Source organism: Suricata suricatta, chromosome 13, assembly GCF_006229205.1.
Source record: "Suricata suricatta isolate VVHF042 chromosome 13, meerkat_22Aug2017_6uvM2_HiC, whole genome shotgun sequence".
Lineage (NCBI taxonomy): Eukaryota > Metazoa > Chordata > Mammalia > Carnivora > Herpestidae > Suricata > Suricata suricatta.
In genome coordinates this window covers 58,477,014-58,501,220 of record NC_043712.1, presented here as the reverse complement: position 1 = coordinate 58,501,220, position 24,207 = coordinate 58,477,014, and the positions used below count along the sequence as shown (strand labels likewise).

Below are 24,207 nucleotides of genomic sequence, written 5' to 3'. Positions count from 1 at the left end.
TATTTTCTGAGAGAAAACTTCTGAAAATAAGGCTTCACTGCTGATAAATCAGGTGCGGATATCAACTGAGAAAAGCAGTTCTTTTTACAGAAAGACGTTCTTTGTTCTCTTCAGTCCTGTTGTTGGTACTAGCAATTTTGAGCACAACAAAGAGCTTCTGTGAACTGTAAATTTAGTTAGAAATCGATCCAGACACACATTTTGGTTAATCATCTGTTGCATGCCCAGTGGCGGGCTTGCTACCAGGTAGCTGGCAGCACACGAGGAAGGGCTAACACCTGACCAGGAGAAGCTTCTGTTCTAACACTGGGAATGATCAGAATAAAAGAAGAGGCATCATGGTAAGAGACAATTACAGTGCACTAAATTAGCAAGTTTTCTTTTTTTATTCCTGTAATATTGTTTATTTTATTGAATTCAACCAAGTCCTATGGATTTGACCAATGACAAGGATGGGAGGAGCCAGGGTCTCTCTGGGTCTAATACATATATTATTTTTCACATTTTAACATCTCTGAAATTGATGTGCATCTTACAAGTGATGAGCATGCATTTGATGAGACTGTAACTACTGAGACTATTATGCACTTCTATTAGGGATTCTGCTAAGCATTTTATTTATATGTATCCATTTATTTTTAATTACACATGAGGTAAGTGCTATGATAACTTCCTTTGCAGACACAAAACAAGTAAAATAGAGGTTCAGTTATTCACCTAAGGTCACACAGCTTGATCCAGGGGCAACCTTAGGCAGCCGGAATCCAGCACTTGTGTCCTCAGCCGCTGTGCCACACTATTCTCATTGTTAGCTCAGTGAGCAGAGGCCCTGAATGGGAGGCAGAGGGGTCTGGGTCCAGTCTAAAGCAGTAAAACAGCTACATACTTAAGGATGGAGGTAATGGCTTCCTCACCCAACCCCCCAGTCCTAGAGTGTCAGGAGATTCTGTTTTGGAATAGTAAATTTAGCTATTCATCCCCCATGAAGGAAGTTGGTTTACCCCTGCCATTATAAAAACAGTAGTTTATAAAAGTCGTAGTTCTTACTATTTTTTATTTTATGAAAATATTTATTTTTTTGTCATTACATTACACAAACTACCATATTTGTTCAAAATTAAAAAATACTATCTCATGGGGCTAATGCATCAATAGTATTTAAAAATGAAGGCTTTTCATTGGTATATTCCACTCTTCAACTTTGCCAGAAGATGAAAATAAGAGGGCTTCTGTTGGCTCAGTGGGTTAAGCATCTAACTCTTGATTTTGGCTCAGGTCATGATCTCACAGTACATGAGTTCAAGCCCCAGATTAGGCCCTATGCTGAAAGCGTAGAGTCTGCTTGGGATTCTCTCTCTGCCACTACCCTGATTGCTCTCTCTCTCTCTCTCAAAATAAATAAATGAACAACAACAACAACAAAAAAAAAACAGATGAAAATAGATCTCTGTCATCTACTACTTTCTTATTTCAGAAAAGCAAATTGGAGAAGCCACTTCTAAGAAAAATTCAGTACATTCAAAGCTGGCAAAAAAAAAAAAAAAAGTCATTTGTGGGGCGCCTGGGTGGCCCAGTCGACTAAGCAGCAGACTTCAGTTCAGGGCATGATATCGCGGTTCGTGAGTTCGAGCCCCATGTCGGGCTCTATGCTGACAGCTCAGAGCCTGGAGTCTGCTTCAGATTCTGTGTCTCTTTCTCTCACTGCCCTTCTCCTCCTGCTCATGCTCTGTCTCTCTGTTTCTCAAAAATAAGTAAACATTAAAAAAAAGTCACTTGTGTGTTTGGTTTCTTGTTTATATCTGTGTAATGCTCTAATTCATGTCCATCCTCATGAGTTTACAGATAAATTATACACTAATTGAAAGTAGAACTGACAAGTGCTTTCACATTATGAATGCTTGGAGGTTTATGAAATATTTAGTAATGAAGGCTTTAGGCCAACACACGCACTCTGGCACACATGGCCAAATATACCAAGAGTCTATTTCTAGGGAAAATAGATATATTTTCTTTTGTGGTTACTGCTTTGATGACAGTTTTCTCCTTTTACCAAGAAATATAATATTTACCACTGGCAATGAAGAAACTGTCTATGGAAAAAAGAAATGCCATAGGAAGCATGTCAGAAAAACCACTGGGTTTTCCCAAGGATATTCATGCAGCACAAATTGGTAACCATGATATTTTTATAGAGATTTTTAGTATAAATATTGATCTAGTTGAGGACTTAGGATTCTGGTCTCTATGAATCAGGCCATAGTAAGAAGCAAACAGCAAAATGTCTATGTCTCTAGAGCAGGAAGGTTAAGGCACAACATCCTTTTAACAATAAGAAGGAATAAATTTGGGGCACCTGGGAAGCTCAGTTGGTTAAGCATCACACTCTTATTTTGGCTCAGGTCATGATCTCATGGTTCCTGATTTTGAGCCCCACATTGGGCTCTGCGCTGATGTTAGGGAGCCTGCTTGGGATTCTCTCTCTCTGTCTCTCCCTGACTCATGCTTTTGCTCTCCCTCAAAGTAAATAAACTGTAAAAATAAAAAAGAAGGGATAAATTTGTGATCTGGTTCAGCCATGATCTATGCATGTGTGTGACCTTGAGCAAGTCACTCCTTTCTCAACTTTGTCCTTTACCCCTGAGAGGAAAGAGTTCAACTACAAAGGCTCAGTTCTAAGCACTTAAAAATATGATATAAGCAACATTTAAAAATATTTCTATATGTCTTGGCACTGTCTTGATAGATTTCCTTATTCGTGAAGGAAATAATCTTTTTCTTTTACTTGTCCCAGTAGAGTGCTGTGAAAAATTTAGCCTTCTAGACAAAGGTACCACATACATGCTGTTATTAAAACAAAAAGACAGGGCACCACTATCTGGAATGTTTCCGACAAGAGGGTCATTATCATTTACACAGACAGGAGATGTGAGAGTGTTGCCATGAGCACAGGAAGAAAATCTCAGCCCTTCTGGGTGCTAAATGGTGGAAGACACTTGGGTGCTGAGATAAAAGGTAATACACACCCACAGAGGGTAGCGAAGACACTGGTTCTGGGTCTTGTGGTGGGAACAGAAGAGGTCAAAGGTAGGCCTTCTGAGAATCAGTTTCTCACTCTGCTCTGATCCAACAAAAGGACTGCTTTTCAGAGTAGTTTTAATGTCTATGTTTAAGATAACACTACTACGGAAGATAGTGATGACTAATTTTAGGCTAGATGGCAGATAACTATTTATCTCTATTTGTAAGTCAGCTGTTAGGAACTTGGAAGAAACTGTGCAGTTGTAACTATACTTAAAAAGAGGTTATTATCTCAACCCATATATAAAATCTACAATGTACCTGAAGTAGAGTATGGATATTGGGGCTACATTTCTATGGGGAACTGCAACTTGAAGACCAAACTGGGAGATTGCTTCACATGTTGTCTGACTTTGCAGCTTTTCTTGCTAGTGACCACTGGGATGCCTTTGTGTTGGGGTCTTGAATAGTGGGAGTGGAATGGTGGAGTGAATATATCCACTCAACAGTGAGCCAACACTTTTTTAAAAGTTTATTTATTTATTGAAAGAGAGAGAGAGAGAGAGAGAGAGAGAGAGAGACATGAAGGGGTAGAGAAAGAAGGAGAGAGAAAATCCCAAGCAGGCTCTGCACTGTCTGATGCAGGGCCCGAACCCACAAACCATGAGATCATGACCCCAGCTGAAGTCAGATGCTTAACAGACTGAGATACCCAAGTGCCCCAAACATCTCCATTTTTAACAGTGTTATTTGAATGCTTAAGTGATTTGAATATGTATGAATTGATATACAGTGCCCTAATTACTCTTCCTGTCTCCGGTTTCTCTTTATTCATTTATACATTTTATTCATATTTATACATGGATGACAGATTAACTTCTTAGAAAAACCACCATGTAAGTGTGTTCTGTATTCTCATCATACTTTGAAACACTTTGGGCATAAGACTGATTATATTTTACTATAATTTTTCACTGACATGTCTGTCCAGTGAGAGAGTGTAGTGCTTAAAGGTAGGTATGGTAGGAGCTTAACACTATTAATTTATAAATAAATACAAAGAATTACCTCTCTATAAAATCTTTCACTGGTTATATAAAACTAGTGCAATCTTTCAGCTACCATTATTGAGCCCCTTATTTTACACACACACACACACACACACACACACACTTACAGGTGTGTCTTGAAATTTATACAAATATGTACACATATTCTCTAACTCTCATAGCAACACATTTTACAGATAAAAAACTCATAAGGTTATATAACTGCGCAAGGCTATGGCCGTAACAAGTGTTAGGGCACAAATTTGTCTGCGCCCAAGGCCCATATTCTTTCCACCATCAGCCCACCCCAGCCTTGCCAATGATGTCTGGCAATGAAAGCTCATTACAGTTCTTGGCCCTCTTCACTTGCCAGACTTCATTTCACCCAACTCCCCACCAGAAACAATTTGCTTCATCAGAGCACATGTACTTAGTGCTTTCCCCACCTCCACATGTACTTATACAAACTTAGCACCAGGGCGCCTTGGGAGAGTCCCGAGAAAGCTTGCATTTCTAACAAGCTCCTAGGGATGCAAATGTTGCTGTTCTATATTCAACACTTTGAATGCAAAAATTCAGAGCATCCTTGAAAGTGCTTTTGATCCTTCCCTCCACAAAACACTCCTCACTCCTTTCTTCTTAGTTCAACTACTGGTAGCACCTTTTCTTCAATCCCTTGCCCAGTTTCTCATCTCACTCTGATCTTTACTAAATCCCAACAGCATTCCATTAGTATTTGGGACCAGCAAGTTGGTATTCTTTTTTATTATTTTTGTGTGTATATACTTAATTTTACCTGCTAGACTTCCTGGAAGTAAAAAAAGTTACTTGTAACTTCTATATTCCTCCCAGGACATAGCATAGTGCTTTCCTGTAGCAGTATGGTGGATAATTACTGGTTCCTCCTCCAAGCTCACAAGCCCTTTTCCATAGTAACTTCCTTCTTTTGAACTGAAGGAAGAAATGAGATCTAAATGGGTGCACTGTTACTAGCTATGTCCTCATGTGTGTCTCCACAACAAAATGAGTCAATTAGAGTTCAGAGTTTGTTCTCTGACATTTGGAATTTGACTAGAAAGAAAAATGTTGCCTCTTTAGGGAGACTCTCTGTTAATGAAAATATGATCAAAGGCCACATATTCCGCATGTGGGTGGGAGAAACAAAAGAAGTTGGCACAATGAGAAGAATGCGGTCAGTCCAGATACAAGTACAAAGATAAAAATGTCAAAGAGGATGTCAGACAATCTCTGTAATACCTCAGTTAGAGACAACAGTTCTTGAAGCATAGCGACATTTTTAGCCTTTGGCTCTATAACAGACAATTTCTAGTAAATAAATTTATAATAAGTAGATAATTTATATTAAATAAAGCTAAGGCCTCTTTTTCCCCTTAAGCAAACTGTAGGAGCTGACTTACAATGAGTCTACTACAAATAAGATTTATGTCTATGATATTGATAATGGTAATGCTGACTGTGATGCCTATCAAATGAATCTTATACATTGGTTTATTTGCCATCTCAGGAGATGGTGAAATAAAGGCTGGAGGATGATGCTCTGTCATATATTATCCTAAGCCAGTAATGTTTCCTAAATTAAAGTCTCCAAAGCACCTGCATCAAAGTCACCTGAAGTGCTCTTTTAAAATGGACATTCCCTGGGAGAAGATATTTGCAAATTATATATCTAATAAGGAGTCACTATCCAAAGTGTACCAAGAACTCATCCAACTCAATATCAAAAACCAAGCCAAGCCAAACCTAATTCCCAAATGAATTAAAAAACAGGCAGAGGATCCGAGAAAACATTTTTTCCATAGAAGACATGGTCAATGGATACATGAAAAAGTGCTCAACATCATTAATCATCAGGGAAATACAAATAAAAATGTAATGGGGTATCACCTCACACCTCTTAGAATGGTTGTCATGAAAAGGACAAGAAATAAGTGTTGCAAAGGAGAAAGTGGAGAAAAGAGAAACCTTGTGCACTGTTGGTGGTAATGTAAATTGAAGAAAAGATTATCAGCATCGCCATATCTAATGCAGTGTTATTTACAATAGCCAAGACATGGAAACAACTTAAGTGTCCACTGATGAATTAATGGAACAAGGAAATATGGTGTGTGTATACACAATAAGTTATTATTCAGTCATAAAGAAAGAAGGAAATTCTGCCATTCGTGACAACACGGATGGAACCTCCGGGCAATGTACTAAATGAAATAAGCCAGACACACAAAGACAAGCACAGTATGACCTCACTTATATGTGGAATCTTAAAAAAACCAAATTCATAGAAATAGAGAAGGTTGGTGCCTGCCAGTGGTGGGGGATAGGGGAAAAGGTTAAAGATGGTTAAAAGCTACAAACTTCTAGTTATAAATAAGTCCTGTCCCAGCGAGGTAATATACAACATGACTATAGTTAAAAATATTTTATATTTGGGGGCGCCTGGGTGGCTCAGTCGGTTAAGCCTCAGGCTTCAGCTCAGGTCAGATCTCACGTTCCTGGGTTCGAGCCCCACGTCAGGCTCTGTGCTGACAGCTAGCTCAGAGCCTGGAGCCTGCTTCCAGTTCTGTGTCTCCTTCTCTCTCTGCCCCTCCCCCTCTCATGCTCTGTCTCTCCTGTATCAAAAATAAATAAAACATTAAAAAAATATTTTATATTTGAAAGTGGCTAAAAGGTGGATCTTAAAAGTTCCTATGAGAAAAATTTATAATTATGTAAGGTGATAGATGTTAACTCAACTAACTGTGTTAATCACATTGTAATATATACATGTGTCAAATCATTATGTTGTACACTCCAAACTAAAGCAATGTTATAGGTCAATTACATCTCAATGAAACTGGGAAAAATAAATAAAACAGACATTTCTGGTTATCATGGCTATCATGGCTGACCTACTAAACCAGCATTTCTGGTGCTGGGACCAGGAATATGAATTTTATTTGGATTTTCAAAATTTTCACAGGCATTAGCTAAGACTTTGTCTGGTAAGACCTGTACATACTATTCTGTATCAGTCTAAAGATTCACCAGCTAATGTGATAACTTTGAGAGTGATACTGACTTTTAGGAGAACTTTATTCCCTGCATTCTACATGCCATCCTCAAGTACTGGCTACTTAAATTCCAGTAAAACTTTACAGTTTCATATAAGAAAATAAAAACTGGAAGTATTTAAAAGTATTTTTAATATGCAGTGCTCTTGCCACTAATTTCTCAGGTCCTTTCTTCCAGCTCTCATTGAATCCAATGTCTGAGCTCAATTTCCTTTACAATAAAAGAAGTGTCTCACATGATTTAAAAACCCTGGGCCATAATCTAAACCTACTATTCTGACCTCAGAATATGTGAACACAGCTTCCATGCCTTTAACCTCTGTTTCAGTGTTAGATCAGAGTAGCAAATTTTGTTTCATGCCTTTTGAGAGGTCTGAGTAATCATTAATTCATAGTGATTGTGCCAAAATAATTAGATGTTTGAAGGTAATGTGCCTTGTCTTTCCTCCATGTTCTTCACTAAAAGCTAGTAAAAAAAATCTATTCAAATTTATGTGGAAAATAACAAGTAAAATAATTTTTTTTCAAAATGTTGCTCTGTGGCCTAAAATTTTACATAGAGGTCTTTATCCTATTATCACAGATGAATATAACACTTAACTATCTCCTTCATGGCTGTTAAGGCACAGTCGAGTCAATTCATGCCCAGGGAGCTTTAATCACAGACCATCGTCATGATAAATGGTGAAAAGTCAGTGTGGGCTATCATGTCAACGGCTACTAGGGGAGTTTTTAATGGGAACATTGGCAGCATGCAGTTCATAATGACTTTCAAGGAGCACTTCTGATCTAATGGCTCAATGAGTATCATTACAGTATCTTTACATGTAGTATTTCTAGAGAAATTCTACTTTAAAGGAGGCCGGTTACTATAGGCCATGCATATAACTAAGATTGTTTGAGTGATGCAAATATTATAGATGGTTTAAAGTTATACTGGTAGAGAATGAATTGATAACTTATTAGCAGGTTGAGCTATCAATTTTTTGTGTGATCCTTTTATATCATTCATAATCAAAAATCAAACATTCATGTGGGGCCATGAAGAAAATATCACATAGCTAAAGAATAAGTAGAATCATGATAACAATAAAGAGCAGATTGAAAAGGTAAAAGGTTTCTAAGCATTTTTTAATGTTGCTCCAGGTGGCATTTATCATCTGGCTTGTTTTTCAAGCCCCCACATCAGAACCTCCAGAAACTGTTTTAAATAGTACCTCAGAATTTAAAAATAGCCATTATGACCAAGAAGAAGAATAGGGAAGAATTAGGATCAGAAAGTATGAGAAAATAACAATCCAATGTGAGTTTCCTAAAATTAAAAACGTTCTGAATGCTTGGAATGAAGAAAAAAATGTAGCTCAGCCAATCAGGAAAGTAAGATTCAAACAAAACCCCTTGTGTCCTATTGTGTATTTGACAAGGATGCTGAATGTTCAAATTGAGTACAAAGGCTATCTGGCTCTTAAAGCCGGAGGACGAGGGGGCTACAGATACCTGTTACATAGCCAGCACAGTAATTTAAGATAATCATCGGGCACCTGGGTGAGCATCTGACTTTGGCTCAGGTCATGATCTCATGGTTTATAAGTTCAAGCTCCACGTCAGGTTCTGTGCTGACAGCTCAGAGCCTGGAGGTAGCTTCTGATTCTGTGTCTACCTCTCTGTCTCTAGTCCTCCACCACTCATGCACTGTCTCTCTCTCTTTCAAAAACAAAAATAAACATTAACAAAATAAAATAATCAAAAACTAAAGATTTGAAAACTTGAGAAAAATCCATACAAATATCCAGATTGCCACAGGCCCCACTGCTCCACATTCTCTTACATAGAGCTTCTTCATGTAGTTAATATCCATCTAGCCCATAATGAGGTTGGGGCTCCTTAGAAGCTCTCACTGAAAGGGGCAGAATGTTAGAACTGGTAAGGACTGAGAGATCATTGGGTTCAACAACTGCATTTAAAGTTGATACGAGAAGCACTTGTGGTGAATTCTGGGTACTGTAGGTAAGTTATAAATCACTGAATTCTACCTTGAAACTAATGTTAAACTCTATGTTAACTAAATAAAATTTAAATAAAATCTTGAGAAAGAAAAATTGTTGATACAACAGAAACCAAGAGAGATAACAGGGATGTATTTTAAAATTCCCATTAAGTAAATCAGTAGAAACTGTTTATGGTAATATTTGGACTACTCAGGCACCCAACAACAACCTGTTGTTATTTGTCACAACAACAAGACTTGAGTTGTACTTTTTAATCTTATGCTAAGTCAAACTTGGCCTAAAAGAATAATGATGGTTCAGTTACTAATCCTTGAGTTGGTTTCAATTAGTCCCTATTGCTGGGGTATACCAGAAATAATTCAATTTTAAAACTTTCTGCTAAATACCACAATATACCACAATATCCAAATTCACATAAATATACAAAGACTTTTCATTCACTTTTATCAAGCATTGACACAGAATCTATAAGGATTCTTGAATTTTTAGGCACTATTTTATTCACTGTTGCTTTAAAAATAGGCAATATTCCAGGAACATATTATTATCTTAATACTAACTCTAGCATTATTTTAAGACTGAAGGGTAAAATCATGTACATACACATGTACATGGACATGGACATAATTAAAGGGTTTTCTGGCTATGGAAAACTGTATGGAGAAATATCAACTTATTCATCACTCTTTTTCAGGGAGGCCTCTGGTTGTGAATCAGTGTATTTGGCAGCTATTTGGTATATGAGAAAGCTTATCAATACAATAAAGTATAGGAACTTAAAACCAGAAAAGAAAAATCAACCTCATTAACATTGAATATAAACACTTTTTAAAAGGCCAACTACTATGTTGATTGTACAGACACTTTCCAGTTATCTATTTGTTATTAACTTTTATATCTTATTTGGAGTCGTATTTAAAAGAAAAAGCAATGATGAAGTTATTTTAAAGAATATGGTGAAAAAGAAGAGGGGAACAATTCTTGAAATTATCATCAAGTATAAATGCACCGAAATACCTCATATTCCTGGGAAAACTTCAAGTTGTCATTTGCTTTCAACCTTTCAATGTGATCTGCAAGTTCCAAGATAGGAATTGGAGGATGGCTAGCCATACCTATTAAAAGGAAAGAAGAAACACATTTGAAACCAAATGAAAACAATGCTAACTACTCCAAAATATAGAGAATACCATAGTTAGAAATGGCCTGAAAACATGTGAGTAGTAAAGATGTTTAATGTGAGGAAGCAGGCAGATAGTTTGGTTACTCAAAGCAGGACATGCTCTGAAAGGATGAATTTTGTAGCCAAATGAAAAGTCACCAAGCATGATCCCCAAACTAACACTCCTAGTGTAAAAGAAAGCGTTATTGTGCTATGAATCAATGCAGTTAGCTAGCGGAGAAAACTGACAGGCTTGATGTCAACTTCTGCTTTGAGTAATGACTGTTATGTCATTTCAAACTCCTTCTCCTGCACTGTGTGAAATGGTAATCGTGTGGAATTAAATGGTGTAAAGTGAACTAAGAAAACAGACACTAAGAAAGGCCTAAAAGGGAAAGAGTAGTAGCTTGATAGGAAACATAAAGTGACTTATGCATAATCAAGGAAAACTAACTTGAAGAATGAAGGTTACCAGGGTAACCGGAATCATCTGAACCTGCAAAGGAAATGATGATGTAAATAAAATAAAATAGAGTGGATTTGTTAAAAAAAAAATGAAATGGATAGTCTGATATACATTTGTAAAGGACGGATAAAAACACTGAACATTTTTACAGGATTCACTATACATTGTGACTTGATTAAGATCGCTTTAATAGTTCACAAACCTGGAGGTGATTGACATTCACATGCAAACATGGGCACAAAGAATGGCATGCACCACAGTTCATAAACGATAATCACTGATGACAAAATCAGACACCAGACTGAGTTTCAAAAATGTTTTCACTAGTAGCAGATTGTAGAGATTGGGGTTGTGGCCTTCACCTGGACATTTATAAATCGCCACACACTAACAGCTTTATGGTATTTGCCCTAGGTCCCCATGTTTCAACCCCCAGCAAACCTACAATCTACTTCAGGTGTAAACATCTTTGTCCATGAATGGGAAATGAATGCAGGAGAGTGAGCAAATGGTCAAAGGATAAGGAGCAAAAGAGGATGGAAAAAGAAAGCAGTGACAGGGAGGCACATTTTAGTTCAGTCAGCCAGCTGAAGTGAGATTAGTTTCACAGATTACATTAAAAATAATCCACCACTAATTTTGGTGATTCCTGGGTCTTTCCAAAGTTTTCTTGCTTTTCATGTGATTTACATTTTATTTCTTTGTGATGAATTTTTTTAAAAGTAGCACAAGAGAGCATTGCTGACTCATGTCTTATGGATACAAATTCCAGCTGGCTAGAAAAACTTGAACTAGCATGCCCCCAGGGAAGCCTCTGAAGAGGAAAAGGAGTGGGGGAGGAGCTCAAACTGGAGGCCATGTTGACATTCTGCTGTCCTGGGAATCTCTGGAAGGTGTTAGGCTGTGGAATGGTGACCATTAAGTCAACATGACATATGATTACTTTATGGGCATTTTAGAAACTGTGACATTACTGAAAGCCACCCAGTAAGTTCCTGTATCTCAAATGCCAAATTATCAATGCTTCTGGTAAGTAAAAAATATTACGCTTTTTCTAGACAATTTTGCCATTTTAGCACAGTGCTATGATAGGTGGTATTTTAGTGTTTATGGCTTCCAGTCAACTAAAATCTTGGTGGAAGATCCCATAAAAATGAATTGGCTTAGAAGAGGAAACTCTTCGTTGCTGATATAATTGTGTATTTGGATCAAAATGTTGGAGGCCATTTCTGGAACTTTTCCATAGAGATGGTAGAATTGAACTAATTTACATTCTGTGGAGGGAGGAGGTGGTGACAGTAGTCTAATTATTAAAGTGATTTTATCCAGATGAGGCACCCCCAATGACAAAAATGGAAATGCAAAGGCACAAGAGACTCTAGGCTTATCTGGAAATGGGAATGGAATGATGTGGACATCCATTACAGTGTTTTAACAGAGAAAATAAAGAGACAAAGATGTTTAGACCTTTTCGAGCGAATCGTGGGAGAGAGTTATTATCATATATGGACTGAGTGGTGGTTTGGCTAGAGAGGGAGGACACAGAGCCAATCAGGGAGGCGTAGGGGACTGAATTACTGCTCAAAGCTGCAAAAAGTAAAGCCAGTTGGAGATGGGAAAAGTATTAGTATAACAGCAGTAGAATACCATAATAATCAACCAAAGATGTGATCAACATATTTACTTTGGAAGCTAATTATACAGAAATCCAGGTAAACCTGCACTGACTCATTACCTTCTAAATCAGGATGTATATATCATATACAAAGATAGCTTAGCATTCAAGAACCATTATTTAAGAAACATAGGTATGTATTATGTTGCATCAGAATTCTTGACAAGTAAAAATGCCAGAATGAATGTTTCACAGGAAGGGGAGGAGAGCATGTGGGATTCTGATGGTACAGGAGAAGGAATCCTAGGCTAGAATACGGATAGGAGTTCTCTTTCCAGTTCTGCCATCTCCTAATAGGGGCAAATCACCTATTGTCAAGAGCCTCATTTTTTTTTTTTAATCTGTAAAATAAAACCACAGAGCTACGTAAATTCTGGAGTCCCTTCTTTAAAACTCCCATTTCTGCCTCATGTAGGTAGGATTTCTAAACATATGGAACAGAGAAGGGTCTCTCAGTCACAGTTCACAAACAAAGGTTCTAAAAGTACTTGTAACTTTTCTTTGAGCTCTAGAGAGCATTTACTTTTACACACTATAAAATGCATGCAGTTGAATTGCCAAATTTTCGAATTATTTAAGTTCAATATCATTTTCTTTAGCTAACCAAAAAGTATGATGTATGTCATGTATTTGAAACAAATAAACAACATCGTAAAAATTATGCTGCTTAATAAATCAGGGATGAAACTCCTCTGAACGTGAAACTCCAGCTCACACCAGAAAAGAATCACCAAGGAGCTACTGTTATATAATTTCCCCCAAACTTCTCCATTTTCCAACATGGAAACAATTTTATATGATATAATCAAGCATGTTAGATTCTGAATGGATAATCTGACACCAAAAAACTGTGATGTTGACCTCACTGTAGTATCTTTTCAATTGTTTGTCTGGGCAACCTGGCTATTGCTTACAGTCTACCAACCAATATTTTTATTAGACAAGAGTTTTTACATTAACATCCTTTGTAGTACTTTAAAAATTCCTTTTTCCAGGATGCATACCAGACCAATCAAGTCAGAATCTCTGGGGGTGTGAACCAAGCATTGATCTTTTTAAAGCTCCCAAGCAATGGCTCTCAGTTCAATGGAAATTATGATGGGGAGGCCCTGTTGCTCCTTTTATTAATTTTCTTCCATTCAAAAATTATATTGGAGTTTACAAGAATGCAATATTCTTTTTTTCAGTAATACCTTGAATCTGCTCTTATTCACTATTTAGCACGATTTAGTACTTTAGCTATTATTAGTAGCAAAGAACTTGAATCGCAGCTCTCAGCTGATGAGGACTTGCCAGGGTCATGACCTTATCAGTTCAAAGCAACAAATGCACAACATAAGGGCTTTTGAAAGGTACACGTTGAATCTGAACAGTGTTTTCATTTTGAAGCCATGATATCCACAATATATTCTGTCAGCATGAAAAATGGATGGATGTAGTCACTGAATTTGCCTTAGGTTGGAGGAAAGGCCATGATGGCTACTTGTAATAGGGTACATATTTGTGACAGTAATGTCATGAAGGCTTCCTTATAAGAACTGAACCTTTAAAATCATGGCTTTTTAAGCTGGGAGGTACTTTAGAGATCACTTAAGCCTAGCATTTTCATTTTACACAAGAAGACTCTGAAGTCCAGAAAATTTAAATGACTTTGTCCATCTAGTAAATAAAATCTTAAGTGTTTTTGGCATCTTGCTACTGTATTAATTCTGGAATGGCAGTTAAAATCTTCTTGAGCAGGGCTCAAAATCTTCAGTGGCTGAAGGAGACAGATTTGTAAGGTAAATGACTCAAGATGACCAGGTAGGGCATAGCAAACAACTTCAGAAACAAATGCACTCATACTCATTTCCTTGCAGCAAGCAGCCTTCTATGTCTGTCTTTCAATTCCATACTTCCAAAGGAGACTCACGAAAAGAATATTTCTCTATGATATGCAAAATAAAAATAAGCATGAGATGAATGGCAGCTGACATTCAGTCTCAATGTCAGAGTCATGTTTAGGGCTGCTGTAGATTGTGGAGAACTTGTACGAGGGCCAAACTGTCAACTCCAGTCGATATCTTCCAGGCGGGACTGCAGAGCCATGAAGTAAGACTTTTCAGGTTTTCAGTAGCAACTGCAGCCACAGATTATGATGCGTTTTCACTGTTGCCTCAAATTTTTGCTGAGACCTAGTAGGAGTCAAAGTTAGGACCTCTGCAGGCCACATGTGGCTAACTAAATTGTGACCTCTGTTTTAAAAGAGCAAACTGTTCCTTTTTATGTAAATTAAACTCCAAGCAGGTTGAGAATAACAGCATGCTTGTATCGATAAGACAATGGGCTAAGAGATCATGAGTTGTCCTCCGGGTATGACAATGTGGCACACCTTCCTGCATGGGCCACCCTCTGGGAGTTCATTTATTTCTTCTTCCTTTCAGTATTAATTTTATTAGTTATGAAAATGAAGCTCAGAGGGGTAAAAGACTTGATTAAGGTCGTCACTATGAGTAAATCTAAGGCTATGTGGAGGATTTGATTCCAGACCTTGTCACTTCTCATTTAGGGCATTTTTCATTATGCCATACTGTCTCTTACACCACTTAACGCTCTGGAGGAGTGGTACCATGTACATAAATATGGGCCTGTGGGAATGCTTGGGCTATTGATGCCCTGACACGGAGATCACCAACCATCCTCAGTTTACAGAAAATATGTCAATAATAGCTTCATTTAAAGGTATGTCTGTTTCTATGGTGGGGAAGAGGCACTCCTACACACACCTGTATTTTCCAGTCACCTCTACTCAAAGTTTTGTGAGTTTCCATGAAAACTGGAACTAAAGGTATACTAAAAATATACATTAAAAATGTAAAAAAAAAAAAAAACCTGCAGGGGCACCTGGGTGGTTCAGTCAGTTAAGCATCTGACTCTTGACTCTGGCTCAGGTCATGATCTCATGGTTCACCAGTTCAAGACCCACATTGAGCTCTGTGCTGACAGTGTTGAGTCTGCTTGGGATTCTCTCTCTCTCTCCCTCTCTGTTCCTCTCTTGCTTGTGCTCTGTCTCCCTCTCAAAATAAATAAATATATTTTAAAAAGTGTTTAAAAACTGTAGTATTATTTGGCAGATTTCTTAAAAGCACAATTGACAATCCTTTTGCCTTCTATATGTTGTTTTATTTTGCTAAGTAATTTAATCAACAGTATCTTCAAATAACTTTTCTATGGAGAGCTGTTTACCAAATACTTGCCTTATTTTTGCATTTTAAAAATCTTCCATTTAATGCCAATAGCCACTCTATAATTATTTTAAGTAATGATTCTAAGGTCTCTAATAATGGTAAACATCTTTTAGATGATTTTTTTCGTTAGGATATATGTGTGGTGATTCACTACTACTCTATTCATGGTTCTCCTTTCCAAAAAACTGTAATGAAGTAAGGAGAACAACTTGTAGTCATGGAACAGGGAGAAAATAATCTGTTCATCAAATCAGTGATGTAGCTCTGGCAGAAATGTAGTTCACTAAGTTAATAGTCACAGGAGAAAATCAGTTTACAAAATAATGGTCTCAGTTGGTTAAGCATCCGACTTCCACTCAGGTCATGATCTCATAGTTCATGGGTTCAAGCCCCGTGTTGGACTCTGTGCTGACAGCTAGCTCAGAGCCTGGAGCCTGTCTTCAGATTCTGTGTCTCCCTCTCTCTCTGACCCTTTGCTGTTCACACTGTCTCTCTCTCTCTCTCAAAAATAAATAAAACATTAAAAATTTTTTAAAATAATGATCAGATTTTAACATAATTTATGTACTTTTTAGAATACTCTGAATGAAATACAAATACTCTATGTTTACAATTTGTCTCACAAATGGATAATGAATTAAAGGCAAAAGAGACCACTGATTTATAAGATATAATTATTATGTGGCAAAAAAATAATGACAATTTGACTTAATCCATGACTAGGATTATCATTAGAGAAGGCACTGGATAGCGTAAGTAAAAATTATTTTTACATAAGGTTTCTCAAAATGTAGAATTTGAACAAACCATATTTCTTTATATTGGAAATGTAATATTTCTATTCAATGAACCACGGTTTTTGAAATATAACATTCAAAGAACATAAGCAGGGTCATATATGTAGTTTTCTTATATTATAAAATATGAAGATAATATATATAAAAATGGATCTTGTTAGCATTGATCCAATTAATAGCACTAATGGATCAGAAGAGATGCTCAAAAGCTTTTAAAGCCCATTCAGCGGCTACACAGACATTTCTGCTGCTGATACTGTTATTTCTGAGACAGAACATTTTTGCCACTTGGTTTTTGTTTTTCACAGCCCATCAATCACCTACCATCCATGTATGCTTTAGGGCAAAACATATTGAGGTCATCCTCAGAATGAAAACGAGGCTTTTATGTTGCACATCTGATCATCAATTTTTAAATTTATTTTCTTAAAAGATACAAGTACACATTCTAGAATTTTCTGTTGTTGTTTGAAGGGTTTTTGTTTGTTTGTTTGTTTGTTTGTTTTGGAGGGGGTTGCAGAGAGGGATGTGAGAAGGAGTACAGATACTGGAAGAAAGAATTTTTCAGGAAAAAAATAACTGACATTTTTGATGGAAACTGACAAATCAACCAAAGGGCACTGGGAGGAAGGATCTTACGGGCACAGGGAAAGGTGGTGACTGGTATACTAGACGAGGCTATTAGCTACGTGTTCCCCTACTTTTTTTTTTTTTGTAGTAGAAAGAAGGCTTATTTCTCTGAGATGCTAAAAATTCTAAATTTGCTTTGTTGGGACAAAGGTAGATATGTGAACACTTATCAGTAGGTTCTTTGGTTTTCTTATTCAGCACCATCTTGGGACAATCTTATATTTATTTTCATCATTGTGTTCAATGCTGTAGGCTGTGGCTCAGTGGGGCTGCTACACTGTAAGTAAAGACTTTTTACAATATTTCAGAAAACTCTGTAATTGGTGGTCTCTATGAAAGTGGTAAATATGCCTACTCTAGGACCTTATAGTTGCATTTCCAGTTGTCTAACATTTGAAGGTGACAACAAAGATGTGAAAAGATGCAGTCTCAGTACTGTTCACTGCAGTATCATTTGCAAGAGTAAAACATGGAAAATGTCCCTCTTAATAAGGAATGGGCCACTACATTTTGTGTCATCTGTAGAACAGAATAACATCAATACCACTGGCTACTAAGGAAATAAAATCTAATATACTAACTTGGGAAAAGGTCTATGTTTATATAGTTAAATGTTAAAGCAGGAGATTTTATGTATGTGCACCTGTCTACTGTCTATATACCTGCTATACACTTTTATCAATTAAAGAACTGTATATACATGTAAAAAAGTCTGGAAGGCTACACATGGGGCTGTATATGGTGGCTATTTCTGAAGGGCAAATTCAGAGTAGGTATAGGAAATCTTTTACTTATATTTTAAATATGTCCAAAAAAAAAGAAAGAAAAGAAAACTTGGATGGGGGCATAGTTTTTCTTTCTAAAATTGTTTTTTTCCCACCTTTTCCAACTTATGAAAATTTTCAAATATAAAAACATATTTCAGTAATGCACACCTGGGTAGCCACAACCTATGTACAAAATTGTTATTTTCTATTATACATAATTCCCCCAATAAAATGTGTTGCTTTTGTAATAAAAATAAGAATTATTGACAGGTAAGTGTAATAAGATGACTTGGAAAATTTTGGAGATAAAAAGGGAAATTTTCCTCCCAACCTAGCTAATTGGACACAGTTCAATTTTGTTTAACATGTAACTTATCTATGAACTCTTAATGCATACCCAGTTACTGTCATCCACACAATTTATGAGGTTAAATAGAGTTTTCATTTAAAATCATCTTTTATTAAGTATTTTCCCCTGCCTCTACAGACCTTAAAGACTTGTAAAGCTTGATTAGCAGTTATTAACTCTAGCATATTCTTCTACATCTCCTCTCCCCTTTACTCATTTTATTCGACTTTCTATTTGAGGTGATGAGTCTAACCTTTGCTAAGTGATACCCTCTTACACACTACTACTTTAATTTTTTAGGTCCTGGGTGATATGAACATTGTCCTTGAATTGCACATTTCATATGTTCTGACTGAGCCAGTACACCAATAACTGATGACTTATACATTATTTGAATAGATTGGGTAGTTCAGGTTTTAAATACAACTTATTGTATACTACCCTCTGAACTTTAACAGACAATATTTTGGCTAATAAACATATTCATGGGAAATTCCTATGAGCAGAGGCACCTGCTCTCAGTCAGGAAGATGTGCGTCTTCCTTACCCTGTTCAAATGCTTGAATATAGTGTTTCAGTAACTACATTGTTATCTGAAATTTGGAAAGTGAACTCAAGCCTTGTTTTTTTTCCCCCACATACCACAACCTTGCAAGGACATTTATACTGAATTCAACAGGTTTCTCTGCCTTTACATTATGCCTTAGTGGAGACAGTGGACAGAATTCTGACATTTCCTTTCTTGACCCTGAGATAGGGATGTTTGTGGTACTGCACTTACAGGTATATTTCTTTGATGTACTTAAACATTCAGAATTCTGTATATGAAATTTAGAATGTATTTTCAATACCTTTGGAGTATTGGGTAGAATTGAGGGAAAATGACCACCTCCTTATATGTAGGCTATTCAAAAAGAATAAATACTTGAAAAGTAAATGGTTTTTTCATCCCTAAGAGTTTTTTTTTTAAAGGAAAGGAGAATTTATAGAATTAGTGAACTGAATGATGTGCTTCCCTTACCTTCCAAAATATGTACTGAACTTTAAAAGGAAATGTTTGTTTGGTATTTTATCTTCCTTAACGGATCCATCAGAAGTGGAAGTGAATTTGCTTTCATGAACAAGTTCAGAGCTATGGGCTGATTATATAAATCATAGGTTTTTTATTTAATTGAAAGTCATTTGTTTGAAGTGAAAATGTGGATGGCTAATCCTCTACTTATGAATACCATTAATAAGTACTGTCAAATTTTATGTTTGTGGATAAATGATTATATTTCCAAAGGTATGATGTATATAAAAGCACATATCAGACAGTGAAAGGGTTTAAAATCCAAAAATTAGGGAGTGTCATATCATTTGCTGTGTAAGAGCTACTCTAGGGTCATTTTATTGCATTATACAGGAAAACCCTTGGCTATTTATGAACAAGAGGAGAGGAAAAAGCACAAAAAGGTTTTTTGGTTAACAACCCTCCTTTCTGCTCTCATCCACTTGGCAAATAATTAAGGCAATTTGTAGCCATTGCTTGGAATCTGTACTGATTAAAACAAATGGTCACATTTCTATGAATTTCACATTAACAGCTGGGTCTAGTTTTTTCATAAACTGGTGAAATTTTCAGGACAGCAGGCCACATCATAGAGCCTGCATGCAGACTGATTCAACAAGTCAAGCTCATGCAGACTACTTACCTAAAGGGCACAACCTAATGCTTCTTTGTGAGTAGAAGCGCTAGGAACCTAGGACAACTTCTGCTCTATTTTCTTCCTCTACTGAGTCTCCTCTCCCCCTCTTTAGTAATTTTGCCCACTTTACTCCTTTACCCATTTGATGTAATAAGTCTAACCTCAGTTAAATGATACCTCCTATAAACTTAATTCCCCACTGTGATTTTCTAAAGCTATTGGTGAGACAACCAATGTCACTTCAATTGTAACATTCATTCCTTTTCCATGGATTTATATGAAATTTAACAAGTTCTTTCCATAAATGGATCTAATATTCACATATATACTGGGGAGACTATATTCTTTATGGACTTTCTTTTTGGATTTGACCATATTTGCAAAATTACCCATAAAAGTAAGAGCTACTTCTAGATGGAGGTCTCTTGGTTGAAGGCATTTCTATTTCTTTGCTTGTAGTTGCCTGTACTCTGCTAACAATCCTTTCTACACATTTCTCATTCATACTTCCTACTTTTTAAAAGTTTAAATGCTTATTTATTTTTGAGAGAGACAGAGTGCAAGCAGGGGAGGGGCAGAGAAGGAGGGAGATACAGAATCTGAAGCAGGCTCCAGGCTCTGAGCTGTCAGCACAGAGCCCAACATAGGGCTTGAACCCAGGAACCATAAGGTCATGCCCTAAGCTGAAGTTGGATGCTTGACCAACTGAGCTACCCAGCTGTCTTTCTAATTTCCTGTTTATTCCTAAAAATACTTATTCTCTGTTGGTGCCATAGTAGATGAAGGATGGCACTCCTATTAGTTCTTTTCTTCTGGAGCTATCTTTACCTTTTCACTCACCCTATACTATTGCTTCTGTCTCTGCCTGAAGACCAAGGTTGATTCCAATACAGATCACACTTTACATAAAAGCCAGATGAGATAGGGGCAGGGCTGAGCAGCAGGTATTAAGTAATAATCATTTTCTCCATTTCCACAACATGCTACTCTTGTAAAGGAATCATGTACCACATCATCTCTGTGGCTTTTAGGTCTTCTATACCCTGGTTTAGCCAAATTGAAAAGTACGTGAATTCCTGTGCCCATTAGTAAGAAGTTACCTACAGCCTAAAAAAGTTAGTACACTACAATTTCAAAAAGCGAACTGAGAAGGATTACTACAGAAACTCAATTCATATCAAGTTGCCTTAATGGGACACCTAGAAAGAGACTCCACAGGGGGCATCTAAGGGATTACAATGACCTGAAGGGCTCTATGAGTTTGTTCAATCACGCTTACATGTGTGTAGTATACATTTAACAGCCTTTAAAAAAATGCACACAGGAGGTTTTTAGCTGTTTGGACATTTTCTTCTACCTTTTATGCTGATGGAGGTAGGTTTTTGTTTTTTAAAAACTGATTTTTCAAAAGCCTAACCTCATTTCAAATATAATTTTAAAAACAACCCATGTTTATGATGATGGTTTGTATAGTCCCTCTGAAAATACCAGACTCTTCTTTCAACTGCATTTTTACTAGTTATCATGATGTATTCACATGTACAAGAGAAAACATGCCAAATATAATAAATTGCATTTTCAATTCAAAGTAAGTCCCTGAAAATACATAGTTTAATAAATTTGTGGTATATCCTACTGTGAGTTAGCCTGTCCATGTGGCAAAACGTTTGCAACAATTTGGGGAACAATAACACAACCAACTTTTAATCTCACTTTTTAGATCAGCTTTTTACTTTCTTAATTATCTTTGGGCATTACAACAGTCCTACTCAGTTTTAGGTCTCTTTATCATTTGTTATTTGCCATTGATTTGGTATAAATACAATATATTTGAAAGAAAGCAAAATAGAGCTAACCTTGAATTAAGAATACCGTACAAAACGCCCCACAGCAGTAACAATAGGTTTCCTCTGTTAAGCACCTAATGTTAAGAAATATGTATATTTTTCTTATCTTCAGTCACTTTATGTATTTCCCCAGTAAGTAACTCAAATTGGCCAGTGACATTTAGTAGAGGTAATATTTTAAAAGAAACTAATTTTTGCATCATTTTGTTTCTTTCCCTCTCACCCTCCTTTCTTCACTGTACCATTGACACAAATTAATAGGAAAATACAGAATAAATCTGTTTTTCCCAATAGAATGAATGATGTGACATTCATCCATCCATCCATTCACTTTTATAAGATGAGAAACTGAATTCTTGACAGATATTTGTCATTAAAAATAATAAACTGTTAAGCCCCCATAATGGTAGATATTCTTACAAGACTACAGTGTTTCCAAAATTTGAAGATGAATTAGTTGTTTTCTTTTGTCTATTCCACTCAGATTTCCAAAACAAGCTTCATTTCTTTTTCAGACTTCTGTTTGGTGAATCTCAATAATGTTACAATTAAAAAGCAGGATAAACAAAATTGTTCTATTTAAAGTAACATATTCATCTCTCAAAGCAGTATCAGTTGGCCCAAATGCTTTTAGTAAATACTGTATTATGGATAAGATGAGCCCTGCCTCTTACCTGGTGTTTGAAAATTAAGGCGCCTCAGTTCTACTGGATCTGTTGGATGGTGTGAAGGGACCTCCTTACTGTTGGGTATGCTGCTCTTTCTAGAGTCAGACTCTGCCCTCTTCCTGTAGGGAGAAATTATTTAAAAATGTAAGAATACAATAAAAAAGCAATTGAAACACTGAAAAAGCTCCCAACTTTCTGTTTTAATACCATCTGAGAGGTCAGCTTTGTGACTTTGTTCAGGTTGCTTTACCTCTCTTGACCTAGACCATTTCCTCAAGTCTAAAATGTTTGTTTAAGTGAATGATCTCAAAGTTCTCCTTCAGCTCCTGAATTGAATTCTTTATTGCCCTGCCATTAGGCATTAAGGGGTGTTGGAGAGATATGATTGAATCCTGATGGCTATAAAGTGGATCTGCATTGGATTTTCCCATAAGACAGACAAATGCAGTAAGTGTGTTCTAAGATTCCAAGCTAGCCTGGCAGCTGGAAGGAGAACCAATATCCACTTTTTCTTTCAAATTAAAAAAACACTGTGGCTGCTTATGATGTTAATCTGTGATTAATATTTCATTAATGAAAGTTAATCACAGAAAGATCAGAGGAAAAGTAATTTCACCTACTGGGTAATCTCACTCTTCCAATGATCATTCGTGGCATATCTGAACCATTAATAATGTCTTGTTATAAGTAGTTCTTCACACAATGCATTTCATCTTTGTTTTAATTACTATTTACTAGTTTTATTAAATAACTTTGTTTAGGGTGTGATAATGTAATAGTAACTAATGTCTATGCAACCTCAGGTTTCTCTTCATAAGATTTCTCATCCATTTTTATAAACTTGCCAAAACAGAGTGCTGTGTAAGTATTTTCTTTAAGGTTAAATTAGTTTAAAAATTTAAGAAATGGAGATGGAGACTTTTTCAAGCAGTGCTTTATTCTGTATTTATTCAAATACTGATTCCAGCAATCTCCAGGCTGGAGTCATAATCCTTGCATCCACCCCTGTTTAAAACAAAGACATTCTTCTTTGGGGAAAGGGGCACAGCGGTGTTCAGGAACACTCCCTTGTCTTTCTGATATGACTGTCGCACAGCTCATTAGTGTTGCTGTAGCAATGGGATCTCATTGAGTGCCACCCAGGTCGTTCCATGGTTAGCTAGAGGGCTCCTGTTAAATAGCCTTTCTTTCCATCTCTGCTCATCTGTATAAAATAAAACTAACCAGGGGATGAAGGGAAGATTGATGCAAAAGGAAAGCACACTTGATTTGCCTTCGGCAAAACAGCATTGATGAAATGAATTTTCTTGGGTGAGTCCTATTAGACACTTTGCTCTTTCCGAACCTTGGATTAACCTGTCTCAGAATTTCCTGTTTCTACCTAAAGTGTCAGGTATAGCCTAAGGACAGAATGTACTGCCAAGCTATGCCATGAATCAGAGGTGAGCACCAATATGAGGTGTGCCAACGGTACTGGCGGTTCCAGTTGTATGGATAGAAAATGAGAATGAAAGAAAAAGCAGAGCTGAACGCTGGCAAGAAAGACATGAGAAGCAAGAAAAAGAATGGCTCAAAAGACGATGTGAAAGAAGGACATTTTCAGAGTGGAAAATGCCACTGTGTTTAGGTTGTAAGGATATGACTCATAGAGATTCACTTTACTACCAAAGGTACAGAAGCTAAGAGGGCTAATAAAATGCCCCGGACATTGCTAACAATCATGTGCTTGGTCTTCTCAATTCAAGAAATCCTAGAGTTCCTCCTTAAGCTTGTTTTGTTCCATTTGA

General features: G+C 36.7%; 1 protein-coding gene across 1 annotated transcript in view; it reads right to left on the bottom strand.

Moving 5' to 3' along the window:
- The window catches only part of PTPRD (protein tyrosine phosphatase receptor type D), a 402,643-nt gene that overhangs the window by 104,845 nt on the left and 273,591 nt on the right, over nucleotides 1-24,207 (bottom strand). Inside the window, exons 24-26 of the mRNA XM_029920345.1 lie at nucleotides 22,427-22,539; nucleotides 10,761-10,802; nucleotides 10,162-10,259 (exon numbers count right to left, since the gene is read on the bottom strand). Of these exons, the coding sequence (XP_029776205.1) occupies nucleotides 10,162-10,259; nucleotides 10,761-10,802; nucleotides 22,427-22,539 (253 nt within the window). The remainder of the gene's footprint in view (nucleotides 1-10,161; nucleotides 10,260-10,760; nucleotides 10,803-22,426; nucleotides 22,540-24,207) is intronic.